The following is a 14,458-nucleotide window of genomic DNA, read 5'->3' as shown; positions in this document are numbered from 1 at the left end:
GATGTTATGTGAAGTTGTTTATGATTGATGAATATGATGTTTTAAGATGTTGTTTATTATCATTTGATATTGTTATATTATGATATGACATGAATTATTTATGTGATCCATATGTTGTCAAGATGCTAAGATGTTAAGATGTTAAGACGTTAAGATGATATGAAGTTGTTAAGTCGTCGAGTCGTTATGAAGTCGTCAAGTTGTTAAGATGTCATAGATGTTCATGAAGTTTCTAAGACGTATGATGTTGAGTCCATGCATACTCATTTATAGATGAGGGCTCATGCCCTGGAGCTTTTGCTCAACCACGACGATGGAGCTTTTGCTCAACCACGACGATGGAGCTTTTGCTCAACCACGACGATGAGGGCTTATGCCCTAGGAGTATATTTATGCTCACAAGCGACGAGGGCTTATGCCCTAGATTGGTACCACATGCATTTGCATTTTCATGATGACTCAAGATGATTTAAGATGATAAGAGTTGCATAGTCGAGTTGAGTCGCATTGTCAAGTCAAGAGTCGAGTCGATCATGAAGTTGTTTATGACTATGATTATGAAGTCGATTATGAGTTTGATTAAGAAGCTGTTATAATGATTATAAGATGCTAAATGATTATTGTTGTTGATGTTCATGATTGTTTTGATGATGATGTTTGTTTATGAGATGATGATTATGATTTGATGATTATGGTTATGATTAGTACTTGATGTTATATGATGATGTTTATGTTTATGATTAAGATGCTATGATTAAAAGGAATATATGATAATGCTTATGACCAATATTTGTAGTAGATATGTGATGATATTTATATGATGATATGATACGAAGTATATGACTAATATAGGAAGAATAGTGACACTAGTTAAGGAAGTTTTAAGTTGTTAGATATGATTAATGAATTATAAGATGTTTAAGTTGTTGAATGTACTTTATATGATTTATATGCTTAATATTATTGTTTGAGAAATCTCACCCCTCTGCTTGGAAATGTTGCTCTTCGTATGGGTAACTTGCAGGTAACCAGGATTAGTTGTGGTCGTGAGTGGACTCCTCACAAGTGTGTCTTAGGTGCTCTGATACGTAACGGGATGGAATTATGTCTTTACTTTCTGTTCCTTACGTATTACTTTATGAATCTTTCAAGAATTGATGTTGAACTAAGTTTTATGAAATTTTATATTGAGGCCCTTGTGCCAAAGATTATTTAAGTTGTCAAACTATTCCGCTGTGAAGTTTTAAAGATTATGTTGTTATATTTTTGAAGGATAAATTATTATTCCATTTACGTTTTTTTAAGAAATGTGACATTCCGTTTTATGATGAAAAACTCTGATTTTATTTAAGAAATTTTTACGTTGGGAAAACGGGGTGTTACAAATTGCCTCAGTGCACCCCCCATTTTACAAACATCCTTAATAATAACGTTACTACCGAGTAGAAGTTGAAACAGTCCCTGTGGATACGAATCTTATAAATTTTATTACTTCGATATAAGTTAGTACACTTGCTAATTTTGTATCAGACCACATAGTACATATTTCATTACTTCTTTTAAACGTGAGGTCTGTTAGTTACCTAGGAGAGAGAGTTCTTATATAGTTACTTGTTTCTTAATGGGGACTCATTTTTTCTTTCTCCAATGAGGTCCTTAACAGGGAGTCATCGTTGTTAAGTAAGGACCTCCCATTGGCGATGCTTATAAGGTTGTGAATGATCTAATGACTTGTGTTTTTTCTTTCTAATATATTAGAGTGGGGTCATCGTTGTAGTCGCCTTAGTTGGTGTCAACCAGTGGCGGATCTTAGTAGAGACCCATCCATGGCATCCCCTGGGTTTTTAATATATAGTATGATATTAGGTGTGGTATGACTAATAGTTTTCGGTTGTCGCATAGGAATGGCAGACTAAAAGACCCGCAATGGTCTCGAGTTCAACACTCACGCCATGTTTTTTTTTTTTTACATGGTGTCAACTTTATTGGGATTATGAAAAAATAAAGTTAGTCGAGAACCTCCTTTTCTTTCCTTTTTAATGGCTCTCTATCTCAGTTGGTTGTAAAAAAAAAAACCGAAGCCAAGTTTCAGAAATGTTAATAATCTAATAAACTTGAATCGGAGACCATCAATTAGAGATAGTTGAACTTGCCATCTTGAATTTGGGGACAAAATGAGGAATCATTCATCTCAATTCCGAATGGTCATAGTCATACAACCTTGCTGTTGTTGCTATCTTGTAGTAAATGGAGGCCTGTCAATGTTGCCCATGTGTGCATGTCTTATGCACTAGGTCCGGGACACAACGAAAGTCGTGACAGAACATTGTATCAATTAAGGATGTAATGTGTTTGATTTGATTCAGTTTTGTTTTTGATACAAAATAAATTCAAACTAATAAAAATTAGCCAACGTGGTTTTAAAAGTTTTTCTAAAAAGATTTGAACTAGATCAAACCGATGAAGAACGAATCAGTATGATTCGCTTCAATTAGATTGACTTATTTGTAAGGTAGGGAATTCAACTCTCTTTATTAATACAAGGAGGTATTTGATTGTAATTTCAAAAAAAGAAAGAGGATGTTTTTGATGGATTATATGTGACTATGTGAGTACCTTTGTTAAATCTCATTAAATTTTAAGATCTATTCTCATCTCGATGAGCCTCCATTATAAAAAATATATTAGAAAAAACTTTATTTTTCAAACACTTTAGAGTGCTTATACTATTTAAATAAGAGCTACAATGATTTTTTTTTTTTTTTTGAGCAATACAATGAAAATATATATAATGCGTAAAAAAATGAAAATGTATATGCTATCATTTATCTTTATATAATAGTGAAAAAAATATAGTCAACTTATGTTAATTGAATAGTGCACATAGTCAAACAATGTCACTTATTTTGGGACGGAATGTGTATCATTTTTACTCGCATTAATCATTTACATTTATGCTTTACATTTTACTTTCAGTGATACTTTTATTTGTTGAGTCTTGCCAACAAGTGCTCTAAGAGTATTGTTTAAGAATCTCATAACTATATTGTTGAGTCATAACTATACAATTTTCAACGTAAAAGTTATTCCCTCCTGTCCTTATTATAAGAAGAAAAACAAAACAAAAAACATCAAAACCAATATACTCATTAATTGTGTAACTTTTTTGAATATTTTTACAATAAAAAATTGTGAAACATTAAATACACTCACTAATATTAAAAAACCAAACATTAAATAAGGGGTAGAAAAGTCTTTTAAGCAATAAATATACCTTAAAAGTTGTGATATTTTCTTATAGGACCAATTTTATTTTTTTGGGTAAATTTTCTTATATATAGAACCGGTTGTATGCTTAAACAATATCATAAAGATACTTGTTAGCATTTTCCTTACTTTTTTTGAAGGGAGCATTTTCCTTACTTGTTTAGTAGTTGACAAAAACCTTGCAATCCAAACTGGACACTTTTGAAAGGAGTTAAGAAACTCACAACCGAAAGACATACTCCCCCGGTCACATTTATAAGTAAAAAACAATTTTTTTAAGTAAATTGAATAACTAATGTATTTGATCTATAATTATGACCGAATACATTAGTTATTAAATGTACTTAAAAAATTATTTTTTGCTTATAAAAGTAACCGGATGAGTATAATTCATTTCTTACCGTATTTGCGTGAAGAACAAAAGAAATTTTTTGAAAGCTATTAACCAATCCTTAGCTAACTTTCAAGTTCGACCTGTAAATAATATAAATTGAAGAACAAAATATAATAAATATTCTATTAAAATTATAAAGTAAAGAGTGGTGTAGAAACAAATATGCAAAACATACTCCATAGATAACCTTGTATTCATAATGGATATAACGAACAAAACAAAATACAGCTATTTTTCTGTCTTCTATAACACGTACATTCCCCACGAGGAGTTGGTGGTGTATGCCTATGTCTGTCTACCTTCACCACCATTGGGACAACGGACAAGGCCGTGAACTGTCAAAGTAGGTCAGCTTAAAAAGTTAGAGAAGATGCAAACACAAGATTCTATAGAACAAGTGGGATGGATATAATGGGATTTTGTGAAGTGAAGTGGATAAAATTAAAATGGATGGTGATGATAAAACGTAGTATTATTAACACGCAAAACATGTATGGTTAGATGACGCAATATAGAGGTATATGAAGACACACATAACTAGAAGAAACAAACAATTGATGTATACACGACTGAGAGAGGTAAGAGTTTAGAGTTTAAGATGTGTCTCGAGATCTCAAGTTTGATTCTCTTTTAATATTGATTTTAGTGGGTTAAGTGCATACTTACTTAAATTGGGCTCCTATAAGTAGATGGTGAGATTGAACCTATCGAATTAGTCGGTGATTGAGTCAGATATCAAGTTTTTTTTAATGGTTATTTTTAAAGAAATCATTTTAAATTTCTTACTCTACTATTAAATGGTCCCTATAGGGTTACATCATACTTTTATTCCAAGGATAAATAAAAATAGGTCAAATATTTCATGTTTTCCTTAAAGTTAGATGTCTCTAATGAGTTTGTCCTTTTTAAGTTTTTTTTTCCTTCTACAAAATGATCATTTAAATCGTAAAATATTTTCACCATTACTCTCTTTTCATCACACTCGGTTAAAAAATACTTTTGTCGACGTTTAATGCTATGTTAACTAGTGGGTCCAAATTCATTGCTCTCAAAACTATCATTCATACGTGTATTACTTAATCTTGATTTGAAACGTCTTTGATTCGATTATTTGATTTATAATGTTGTTCAGAAAACATTTATGTGTAAAATTAAGTTTGAATTCATAAACAAAAAAGAGAAAATGTGTGTAAATAATCATGTTTGGTGTAATAAACATTTTTTGAACTTATTGACTTTATGTTAAATGGTAATGTAAGCGCTTTTTAAAGAAGTTGAATAAAAAAGATGATAACATTGTAATTATTTTATGACTTAAAAAACGAACTTGTTAAAAACAAAATTGTTAAAGGACTAATTAGTAGCAAAATAAATTAAATGACTAGTTTGTTATAAACAACTAACTTGAAAACCCGTGAGTGGTATTTAACCATAAAAATATGCAACTCTTAAATAGCTCATTTTTTTTTAATGGATTAAACAACTCCTATGTATTAACCCTCTTAAATGCCTTCATTGAGATACTCTAAGGTAGGACAAAGATTTTAATGGAGTGGAAAATAATGAATTTGAGGAAGAGAAGATAAGAAATTTTAAATGGAGGAAAAGTATTTTTTTTTGTCTGTATATAATAGTTAATAGTTTGTATTATATTTAAATAAACTTATTTTTTTAGCATTAAAAAAATAATATTTCAAAACATTTGCCGGACACGGAAAGCTTCTCTTCTTTCTATTGTAGAAAGAACTCAACTAGTGAAATCTGTCATCTATGGTATGTTAATGCACACTGTTACTATTTATTCTTGGTCTGCAAGTCTCATCAAAGTTAGAGAAATGCATCAGAAATGTTATTCGGAGTGGACCTCAAATTTTGGTAGACCTCACCAAAAAATGCAAATCCCATTAACTAATGTTAGATCCTTAGGAGGAAGCAATATTCTTCATGTACCAAGATAGCACAACTTCTCAAGAAAGAGATTTACTCTAACGTAAGTTAAGGCATTCTCTGGTTAGAGGTGGTATCGTATTGATAAACTGCACATTAATTATTTTCGTATATACCGCATAATTACCATTAGTGAAAAATGAAAGAAAAAAATTTCCCAACACAAAATCTTGGTCTTACTCTCTCTTAACATTGTCCCACTGAATCGATCTGGTCTTGCGGCTGCAGTTTTTTCTGAATTGAATTTGGGGGAGAATGACGGTGAAAATAATTGATCTATAGCTACATATGGAGGCTGAGTGATGATATTTTTTTTAGGAATATACATTCTTGCATCCATCGAAACTCAATTTCACATTAGCAGGTAGGGGTTGCTTTTTTCATGATTCTACCTACATTGGTTTTTTTTAGTAAGGCCTTTCATGGCTTCCTGTGATGACCCCATTTGGTGAATTGCTATGGCCATCATTTTTCATAATTCTTGGAGGGACATGTGTGAACCTTTGATGATGTTGTGAAAGTGCCTCAAAATTGAAGAAATTGGAATTCTGGAAGCTGGAAATCGGTGGCCGATTATGGACTCTGTTTTTTTGGCCTTTGGTTCGGCAAAAATCGGTGGCCGATTTGGAGCATCCGGTGGCCGATTTTGACAGCAGGAAATAAAACAGAAACGTATTTTCGGGCCTAGATTTGTTCCAGTTTTATTGAGGATTCTTTTACGATAAATATAGACATTGTATCAGTGTAAACCTTGAGATAGAGGGGGTTGAAACAAGAGTTTAGAAAGGCAACAACAAAACTAGGGTTTGTGTAGAGTTTGTCTCTTGGGAACAAACACTAGGGTTTGAGGGTTGATTCACCTTGGGAAACACTATTAGGATTGAATCTCTTGGTCACGGGAAGAGATTGGGATTTTGGGTAGAATTAGGCGGGAGACTTATTCTTGTAACCAATTGATATCTCTTTTGTAAAGTTACTCATCATATAGTGAAACGGAGGGCTGCTCTCTCCCCCAGACTAGGTCAATTTGGACCGAACTAGGTCAACAAATTCTTTTGTCTTCTCTCTTTCTTTCTCTCGCTGTTTTCTACTTTTGTTTGTGATTATAGTTGTTACCCACTTGTATTGGTTGCCTGATTATCCCTTGCTCCACACATCAAGTTATTTATTGGTGTGAGTTTTCATCAAATTCACAACAATTGACGCCCACCGTGGGGCAAGGGTCAAAAGATAATCAAGTATCATGGGTTCGAAGTGGGATATTGAGAAGTTTACCGGAGATAACGATTTTGGGTTATGGAATGTAAAGATGGAAGCGGTGTTAATACAACAAAAGTGTGAGAAAGCTTTGAAGAGTGAAGGTGCGTTACCGGTCACCATGTCACGAGCGGAGAAGACCGAGATGGTGGACAAAGCCTGGAGTGTCATTGTCTTGTGCCTCGGGGATAAAGTTTTGAGAGAAGTAACGAAGGAACCAACCGCGGCATCGATGTGGTCAAAGTTCGAATATTTGTATATGACAAAGTCTTTGGCTCATCGGCAATTCCTAAAGCAAAAACTTTACTCATTCAAGATGGTAGAGTCAAAGGCCTTCATGGAGCAACTTACGGAGTTCAACAAAATCATTGGTGATTTGGAGAACATTGAGGTGCATCTTGAGGATGCAGGTGCTCTGATGTTATGGTGTTATTTGGAGGATGAAGAAGGTGATGTGTCTCTCCTTGGGAGTGATTCCTAGTGGAGCGGTGGTCGTCTGGAGAGACGTTAAAAATTCAACATCAGCCTGGAGAGATGGTGGTAAGAATACTCATGATCAGTCTGGAGAGACGGAGGTAACAATACTCATGATCTACCTGTTGAGGTGGAGTTTCAAGGTTGAAGACATAGTGGGATGTACGCATTTGCTAGTTAAGGTAGAGGGGGCTGAAACAAGGGTTTAGAAAGGCAACAACAAAACTAGGGTTTGTGTAGAGTTTGTCTCTTGGGAACAAACACTAGAGTTTGAGGGTTGATTCACCTTGGGAAACACTATTAGGATTGAGTCTCTTGGTCACGGGAAGAGATTGGGACTTTGGGTAGAATTAGGCGGGAGACTTATTCTTGTAACCCATTGATATCTCTTTTGTAAAGTTACTCATCGTATAGTGAAACGGAGGGCTGCTCTCTCCCCCAGACTAAGTCAATTTGGACCGAACTGGGTCAACAAATCCTTGTCTTCTCTCTTTCTTTCTCTCGTTCTTTTCTACTTTTGTTTGTGATTATAACTATTACCCACTTGTATTGGTTGCCTGATTATCCCTTGCTCCACACATCAAGTTATTTATTGGTGTGAGTTTTCATCGAATTCACAATAGATGAGATATAAGAGAAGAGAAATTGGATCATTGTAGGGATATAAAAAAATGAAAGATGAATCCTAAAATAGACCCCTCACCACTGATTTGCATTATATATGTGGAGCATTTCACCCAATAGACACGACTCGATCCAACAAATAAATCTCAATTGTTGACAACAATATACTTTTCTTGTCATTGGTACCTAATTGGCGTCTTAAAAATATTTGTTACTCAAGGATCATGCCCTGGATGCCTTTCCAGCATCTGCTGATGTCTCCAAGCTAAGAGTGACCGACCATTTTTGTAGAACAGAAATCTAGTAGTTATATAACTACTGTATCATCGTCATTGTTTCTCTGCTTTCAGCCAATCAGCAATGATTTGCTTCTTCTTCGACTGTGGTCTGTGGGCATGATCTTCGTTTTCTCCACTTGAGTGTTCCGTGACATTTTGTTAGAGTATTGAAATAAGACGGTTAAGTTATATTATTATATTTTTTTCTTGTCAAAATATAAATAAATTAGAAGGACAATTATATATTGTTTTAATTAGGATAGATATAGATACAAGTTATGTGTGAAAGTTCTGTTATTTGTGATATAAATAGGAAAGTTATTACGAGACAAGGGAAAGAGAAAGAGGGATTAAGTTATTTGGTAAAGGATTGGAAGAGACTAAAACTCTCAAACATTTGCGAAGGGAATGCAGAGTCTTGACTTGAGTTACCGATAATCTATTGTAATAATAAAATTAATTGTATTCTTTTAGGAAATCTTTGAAGTGGAATCCTTTGATTCTGAAACAAGATTTATTCATTGAGCAGAAATATTTGGAACTAACAGTTGCACAACCAAAACGAAAAAAGGTACTAGCAACATTCAGGTCATAATACAGTTTCCCGTCCAATCCATATATTCAGTTGCATAAATACTACAAATTATAGTGTCATGCATATTCTGAATTCCCGACTATTACGCATATAAAATAAATAAATCAATGGACTCTACATTTGCAAGGATGTGATCAGATTTCCCTCACCCTATGGCACCATATTATAGAAGAAAACGCCAATCTCTAAATATAAATAAAGGATATCAAAATTAATGACCAAAGGTAAAAGACGAATACAAGATTCCTAACTAAAATGATATATGACTAGTAGTGGAAATACAGTTACACAAGAATTTTGAGCAGCCGGAACCCAAGTATTTTGGCATCTCATCCGTGCTTAAACAATAGCATACTTGAGTGTCTCCGTCTCCTTAGGCCGCCAGGTGGACTTCTGGACACATAACAAACCCTCCTTATCCTTGGAGTAGGTCATGCGAACCTCCCACTGCATGGACTTTACCATGCTCTCAAGCTCGTTAATGACCTCAACAGTGTCCCGGACAATAAGCTTTCCTTCAGGCCTGAGAATCCGATCAACCTCAGCTACCAGAGAAGCTAGATTGCATCTGCGTGACCACCAAATAAGCATTAGCAAAACCATAATAAAAAGTTTGCTGGTTATTAATGTGGGAATGAAATAATTATTTTCACCTTTTCTGAACCTTCGAAAAGAGATGATCTGCATGGAGGAGATCATACGTCCTGGGATAGGTGCTAAATGATTCACACCAATCATGATATATACCAAAAAGACCCCGTTCATAAATAATGGGAAGGGTATCTGCGGAGTCTATTGAAACTACATTCATGACCCAAATATTCAAATCTTTCAAAGCTGCAGCAAATCTGGAAGCCACAATCGGTAGATGTCAAACACGGAAGGACATATTAGTAAGTATATAATAGTTCACAATAATATTTGAAACAATGATTTTTGCTCACCCTCCATAGATTGAGTTCATATCCATGACATTCCGTACATTTGACCACTGAATTCCCAATCCGTTTAGATAAGACTTGGACACTACACGTTTCCAGTGTTTATTATCAGCGGCAAAATCTTCAGGGGCCGGCTTACCATAGACTCCAACTTGGGAACTTGACAACCAATATGGTACATTGGTCAGCCTGGCTGGCCACTTTTCTGGCCACTGTGACCCGCGTTCACTTGAACTAACTGGCACTTTGTGTATGCATGCTTGCAATTTAATATACCTGTCACATCAGAGAGATTAGACTGCATGAACATTATAATACTAGTGTAATTGAAAATTCCGCAGATAAATCTCGAAGTACAATAATTGTTCATTTGCAGTAGAAACATCTAAGTCTCCAGCCAAATAAAAAGCCCTGTTTTATTTTTATACTTGTTTTATACAAATGTTCCTCGCTTTTCCAAGACAGGACGGGGGGTAAGAAGCAACTATCAGCTCTGTTTTAAAGTTTTCTCAGTGTAAGCGACTGCAATCAAAGACTAATTCAGCAATTAACTCGGCAAAATCTAAATTTCTATTTTGGTTTTTGCTTTAAAAAAAACCACATAGCCAACCCCACTTAGTAGGATAAGGCTTGGTTGTTGTTATTGCTTAAGAAAACACCATGTCAGTTAAGGAAGGAATACCATGCTGCATTGGGATCATCAGATTTTTGACACAGTGGAGGCTCATTCTTTGATCGTTGCTCATAACAATCATTGGATAGTGGCTTCTTGTATATGGCTACACCAACTCCATTAACTTGATCCTTGCTGATTGAAACAAGTTCCCAGCATATTGATTTTGTTAATGCTTTCATCTCTGTGAACAAATTCATAAATGTCAAGATTGAAAACCTACATTAAAATGCACAAAAAAGGAACACATGACTAGTTATTATTTACCATTCCATATTCCAACATCTTCAGGAAGCTTCTGATAAATAGGAGTCGCAGACCATACAAAAAAACCACCAGGCCGCAATACTCTGTTCAGCTCCAAAAGAAGTTTACCACCTGCAGTTGTAAATTGTTTTTGTTTAAAAACATGTAAATAAGGTAATCAAATCTAGTAATCATGTTAACTAGGATATTGGTGATTCTCATAATTATTGCATATAAATAGTAGAGTCTCTGCTGTGTAATTCAAACACATGGATTTCATCAAACGCCACACGTTTTTCTCTTCATCTTGATAGTAAGAATAACGTAAAATAATCCAACATACGGTCCACCCCACCAAAATAGCTGTATAACAAACAAAATCCAGTGACATTTACATGTATTATATGTTGTCTGTCGCTACAATTTATATACCAAGTTAAGATTGATAAATGCCTAAATGAATACGATTCAAAATTCTATATAATAAACTAATCTAATCATGTAAACAGAATCCGTGCAATCTGAATACCTTCAATGTGCCATGGAACTCTACAACGTGCACAATGGACTGCATCAAATACTCTCCCAGGGAAGGGAAGCCTCTTTGTGCCCATTACAGCAGATATAGCAGGAATCCCCCTCTCAAGAGCAAATTGAACCTGAGCTTCATGTTCATCCTTTGGTGCAAGTGACATTGCAAGTACATCTCTATCAAAGAGAAAGCCTCCGAAGCTGGCAACTCCACATCCAACATCTAGTATAACACGTGTGCGTTTGCCCCAAGCAATGTCAGGCAGAGTCTGCATCATCAAAGCTCTATTAGGTAAAATGCTCGACTGCTCGTCCACATCGAGTAAACATTGTAAATTCTAGAAATCTAAAAAAAGTTTAGGATGAAAGTATGTAGATTTCACATAACTTCTTCTGATAAAGAAGCTGGTTTGTAGAAGATCATTTAATGAAGGTAAATCAATATCATGGTAAGTTTTGGTTGTCATCCAGTGCCTCACAGATGTGCAGTTCATATGTATTAGGATTTGTCCTGTTGTGCGTAAACGGGGAGGAGGGGGGATTTTATCATCCAACGTATCTTGATTTCCTCTATTGGCAGTTGGTACTGAAAGTCATTGAAGAACTTTCAGGTCTACTCAAATTCAATACTATAGTTGAACTGCAATTTTTGTATCTCATTTACTATTTGTTTATTAGTCAATGCAGATCATATGTGCCATTCCTACCAGTTCGGTCTAAACTGTGGCAGAACATGAAAAATAATCATAATTGTGTTGAGATAGCAACAAACAATTTCTTCACTCCAGGTATCATAATAAAGAGAAACTTGGACGAGAAGCTACCTATGAGCTGCTTCCCACAAGCTTAGATCAACAAGATTTTTACGCTCTATAGAGTTGAATTGCCATAATATTTTTTTTCATTCCAATATTAACAGATTTTTAAAGGCTATACTGGTGCGGTGATTTTTTCTTTTTCTTAAAAGGGTGTGACAACTTGACAAGTTAGGGATTACATTGATTATATATTGATCTTGAAAGTTCGGATAATATACAAGTTAAACAGAATTTTTTGGAAAAATTAAATACAAAAGCAGCAAATAAATGCCAAATTTAATCCAAACAAAATGCATACCTCTTGTATAAAGTCAATGTAATGAAGTGCCCCATGCTTGAATTGGGTTCCACCACCAGGAAAAGTAAGATACTCACCCGTAACTTTCACCCAATTTTGATGCCCCTTAACTTCAGCAAGCTTAGTGTGTGGAACATTGTAATACCATATCTGCAGGAGAAATAACATATAATTTTAGGAAAAAGAAAAACAACCAGAGAATGAAATGACAATTGACAAGATTTGATTTTAACCTTCTCTCTGCTTTTAGGCCACTCAATAGAGCGCTTATATCCTTCAGGAAGAGAGACAAGGCAGGTGGGAGGTTCTTCAGGACAGTGTCTTTCTCGATGTTCATAGTGTTTAGTGCTCCGAAGACTCCTAATCGCTTTCCAGTTGTCAAGGCATGGGATAAAGTCGGGGCCAGCGGTAACATTACAAACTTTCCAATTGTACCCAGTCTTGGAGGACTCTTGAATCTCCTTTTCATTCTTTGACTCTGCTGCCTGAGTAGAAAACGATCCAGTTTGTGTCGTAGTTTCATTTAGAAGCTCGGACTGAGCCCCGGAAGGGAATACCTCATTTGAACTCTGGTCTTTGGCATTATCATCTGTATTCTTCTCACCAGCGTTTTCATCAGATTCTTTGTTCTCGCTTTGTTCCACCTTCTCCTCTACATTACTATCTGTTGTTTCATTCGAGTCACTAGATTTCTTTTCACTTTCATCTGAATCAGACTTGTTGTTCTCCTCTGATTCATCTTTCTTTTCACTCTCATCAGATTCAGATTCCTTAGTAGACGCCTCTTCGCTGTCTTTGTTATTTTCTGTATTGGAGCCTTCATCTTCTGTTTTCTTACCCTCATCTTCTGTCTTCGTATCTTCAGAAGACTTCTCCGTGGAATTTTCCTCCGACTTCTCTTCGGAGCTGACATTACTATCCCCCTTGGTCGCATCCTCAGGCAAATCACCAGGATTATCTTCAAACTGCCGAGCATTGCTATTATCAGTTTCACTCACCTGTTCCCTCACCTCAGTCTGTTCCTTCACCTCATTTTTACTCTCCCGAGGCACGACCTCTTTTTGCACGGGAACTACAGAAGATGATGTCATCATCCAAACCCCAATCAAGGCTAGAGCAACAAACACAACTATAGTCACTGTTGAACAGTAACTCGACGATCTTCTACCGTCTACTCTAGAATATTTCCCTAAAGCCATGTCTTCGGATTGAACTCAAACTCAGTGATGATTAATTAATTATACCTGATCAATAACTACTAAATTAAGACTTGAAACACAAATTATTCTACTACAAACCAGAATCACATATTAGGAAGAAAAAGAACAAAAATAACTAAAACGTTGAATCAGTAAAACGGTAAAAGTATAAGATATGGTAAATAAATCAGATATAAGAAGTAAGATAATGAAATCACGATATGAAACAGTTAGATCAGAACGTTTTCACAGTTCAAAGTTAAAACAAATCACTAAGCATAATTCTAATGATAATCAGCCAGATTTAACATCAACACGTATACTAAAATCGAACAGAGATTCAAGAAATTGAAATCAAGAAAAATTGAAACGGATCTAGAATAGCAAGAAACAAGATACGAATAAACGCGGTTAGCTAGTGAAGAAGCAAAGAAAGAAAGGATAAATGCGATCTGAGAGATGAAGATTGGGAACAGGAGCGTACCTCTGGTTCTATAGCAAGAAGCAGATCTAAGAGGAAGATGAAGGTGCTATCTGAGCATTGTGTGAACGCGGAGAGAAAGTGAGATTCGAAATTGAGAGAAAGGTGTTTGACAGTGTGTGAATGTTGGGATTCTGATTTAAATAGCCGAAGGAAGAGAGAGTTTAGTTGCTGCTAGTTGCTTCTGCCAAAGTCACAGTTAGTAGACTATTTTCTGATTAAATAACTTGTTAGATTTGCCGACGAAAATAAGTTAAAAATATATATTCGAGAATGTAAATTACTAAAAAATAGTTAAGGGCCGGAGGAGAGGGAGTGACTTAAGGAAGAGGAAACCATGAGGACTGAGGGAGACATTTGCTTACTCAACTAACCAAGAAACACATGCGGCTAAGGATACTTTTGTAAATATCTATTCCTACAAACATTGTGAGA

At 35.1% G+C, this 14,458-nt stretch overlaps 1 protein-coding gene across 1 annotated transcript; it reads right to left on the bottom strand.

Moving 5' to 3' along the window:
* Nucleotides 1-8,789: 8,789 nt before the first annotated feature.
* Nucleotides 8,790-14,137, bottom strand: LOC146941723 (putative methyltransferase PMT24). The gene is made up of 9 exons (XM_085755534.1): nucleotides 14,027-14,137; nucleotides 12,577-13,587; nucleotides 12,344-12,493; nucleotides 11,226-11,496; nucleotides 10,718-10,828; nucleotides 10,460-10,634; nucleotides 9,781-10,053; nucleotides 9,490-9,684; nucleotides 8,790-9,404 (listed from the first exon to the last, which is right to left on the bottom strand). The coding sequence occupies exons 2-9, from the start codon at nucleotides 13,540-13,542 to the stop codon at nucleotides 9,176-9,178; spliced, it is 2,370 nt and encodes a 789-aa protein (XP_085611660.1). The 5' UTR covers nucleotides 13,543-13,587; nucleotides 14,027-14,137; the 3' UTR covers nucleotides 8,790-9,175.
* Between the last annotated feature and the right edge of the window lie 321 nt (nucleotides 14,138-14,458).

The sequence above is a fragment of the Medicago sativa genome, chromosome 3, assembly GCF_051527215.1.
Source record: "Medicago sativa cultivar Bolivia chromosome 3, Bolivia_mono, whole genome shotgun sequence".
In the NCBI taxonomy this organism is placed as follows: Eukaryota; Viridiplantae; Streptophyta; class Magnoliopsida; order Fabales; family Fabaceae; genus Medicago; species Medicago sativa.
The sequence above is the reverse complement of the archived record's forward strand: the minus strand, read 5'-3'. Positions and strand labels throughout refer to the sequence as shown.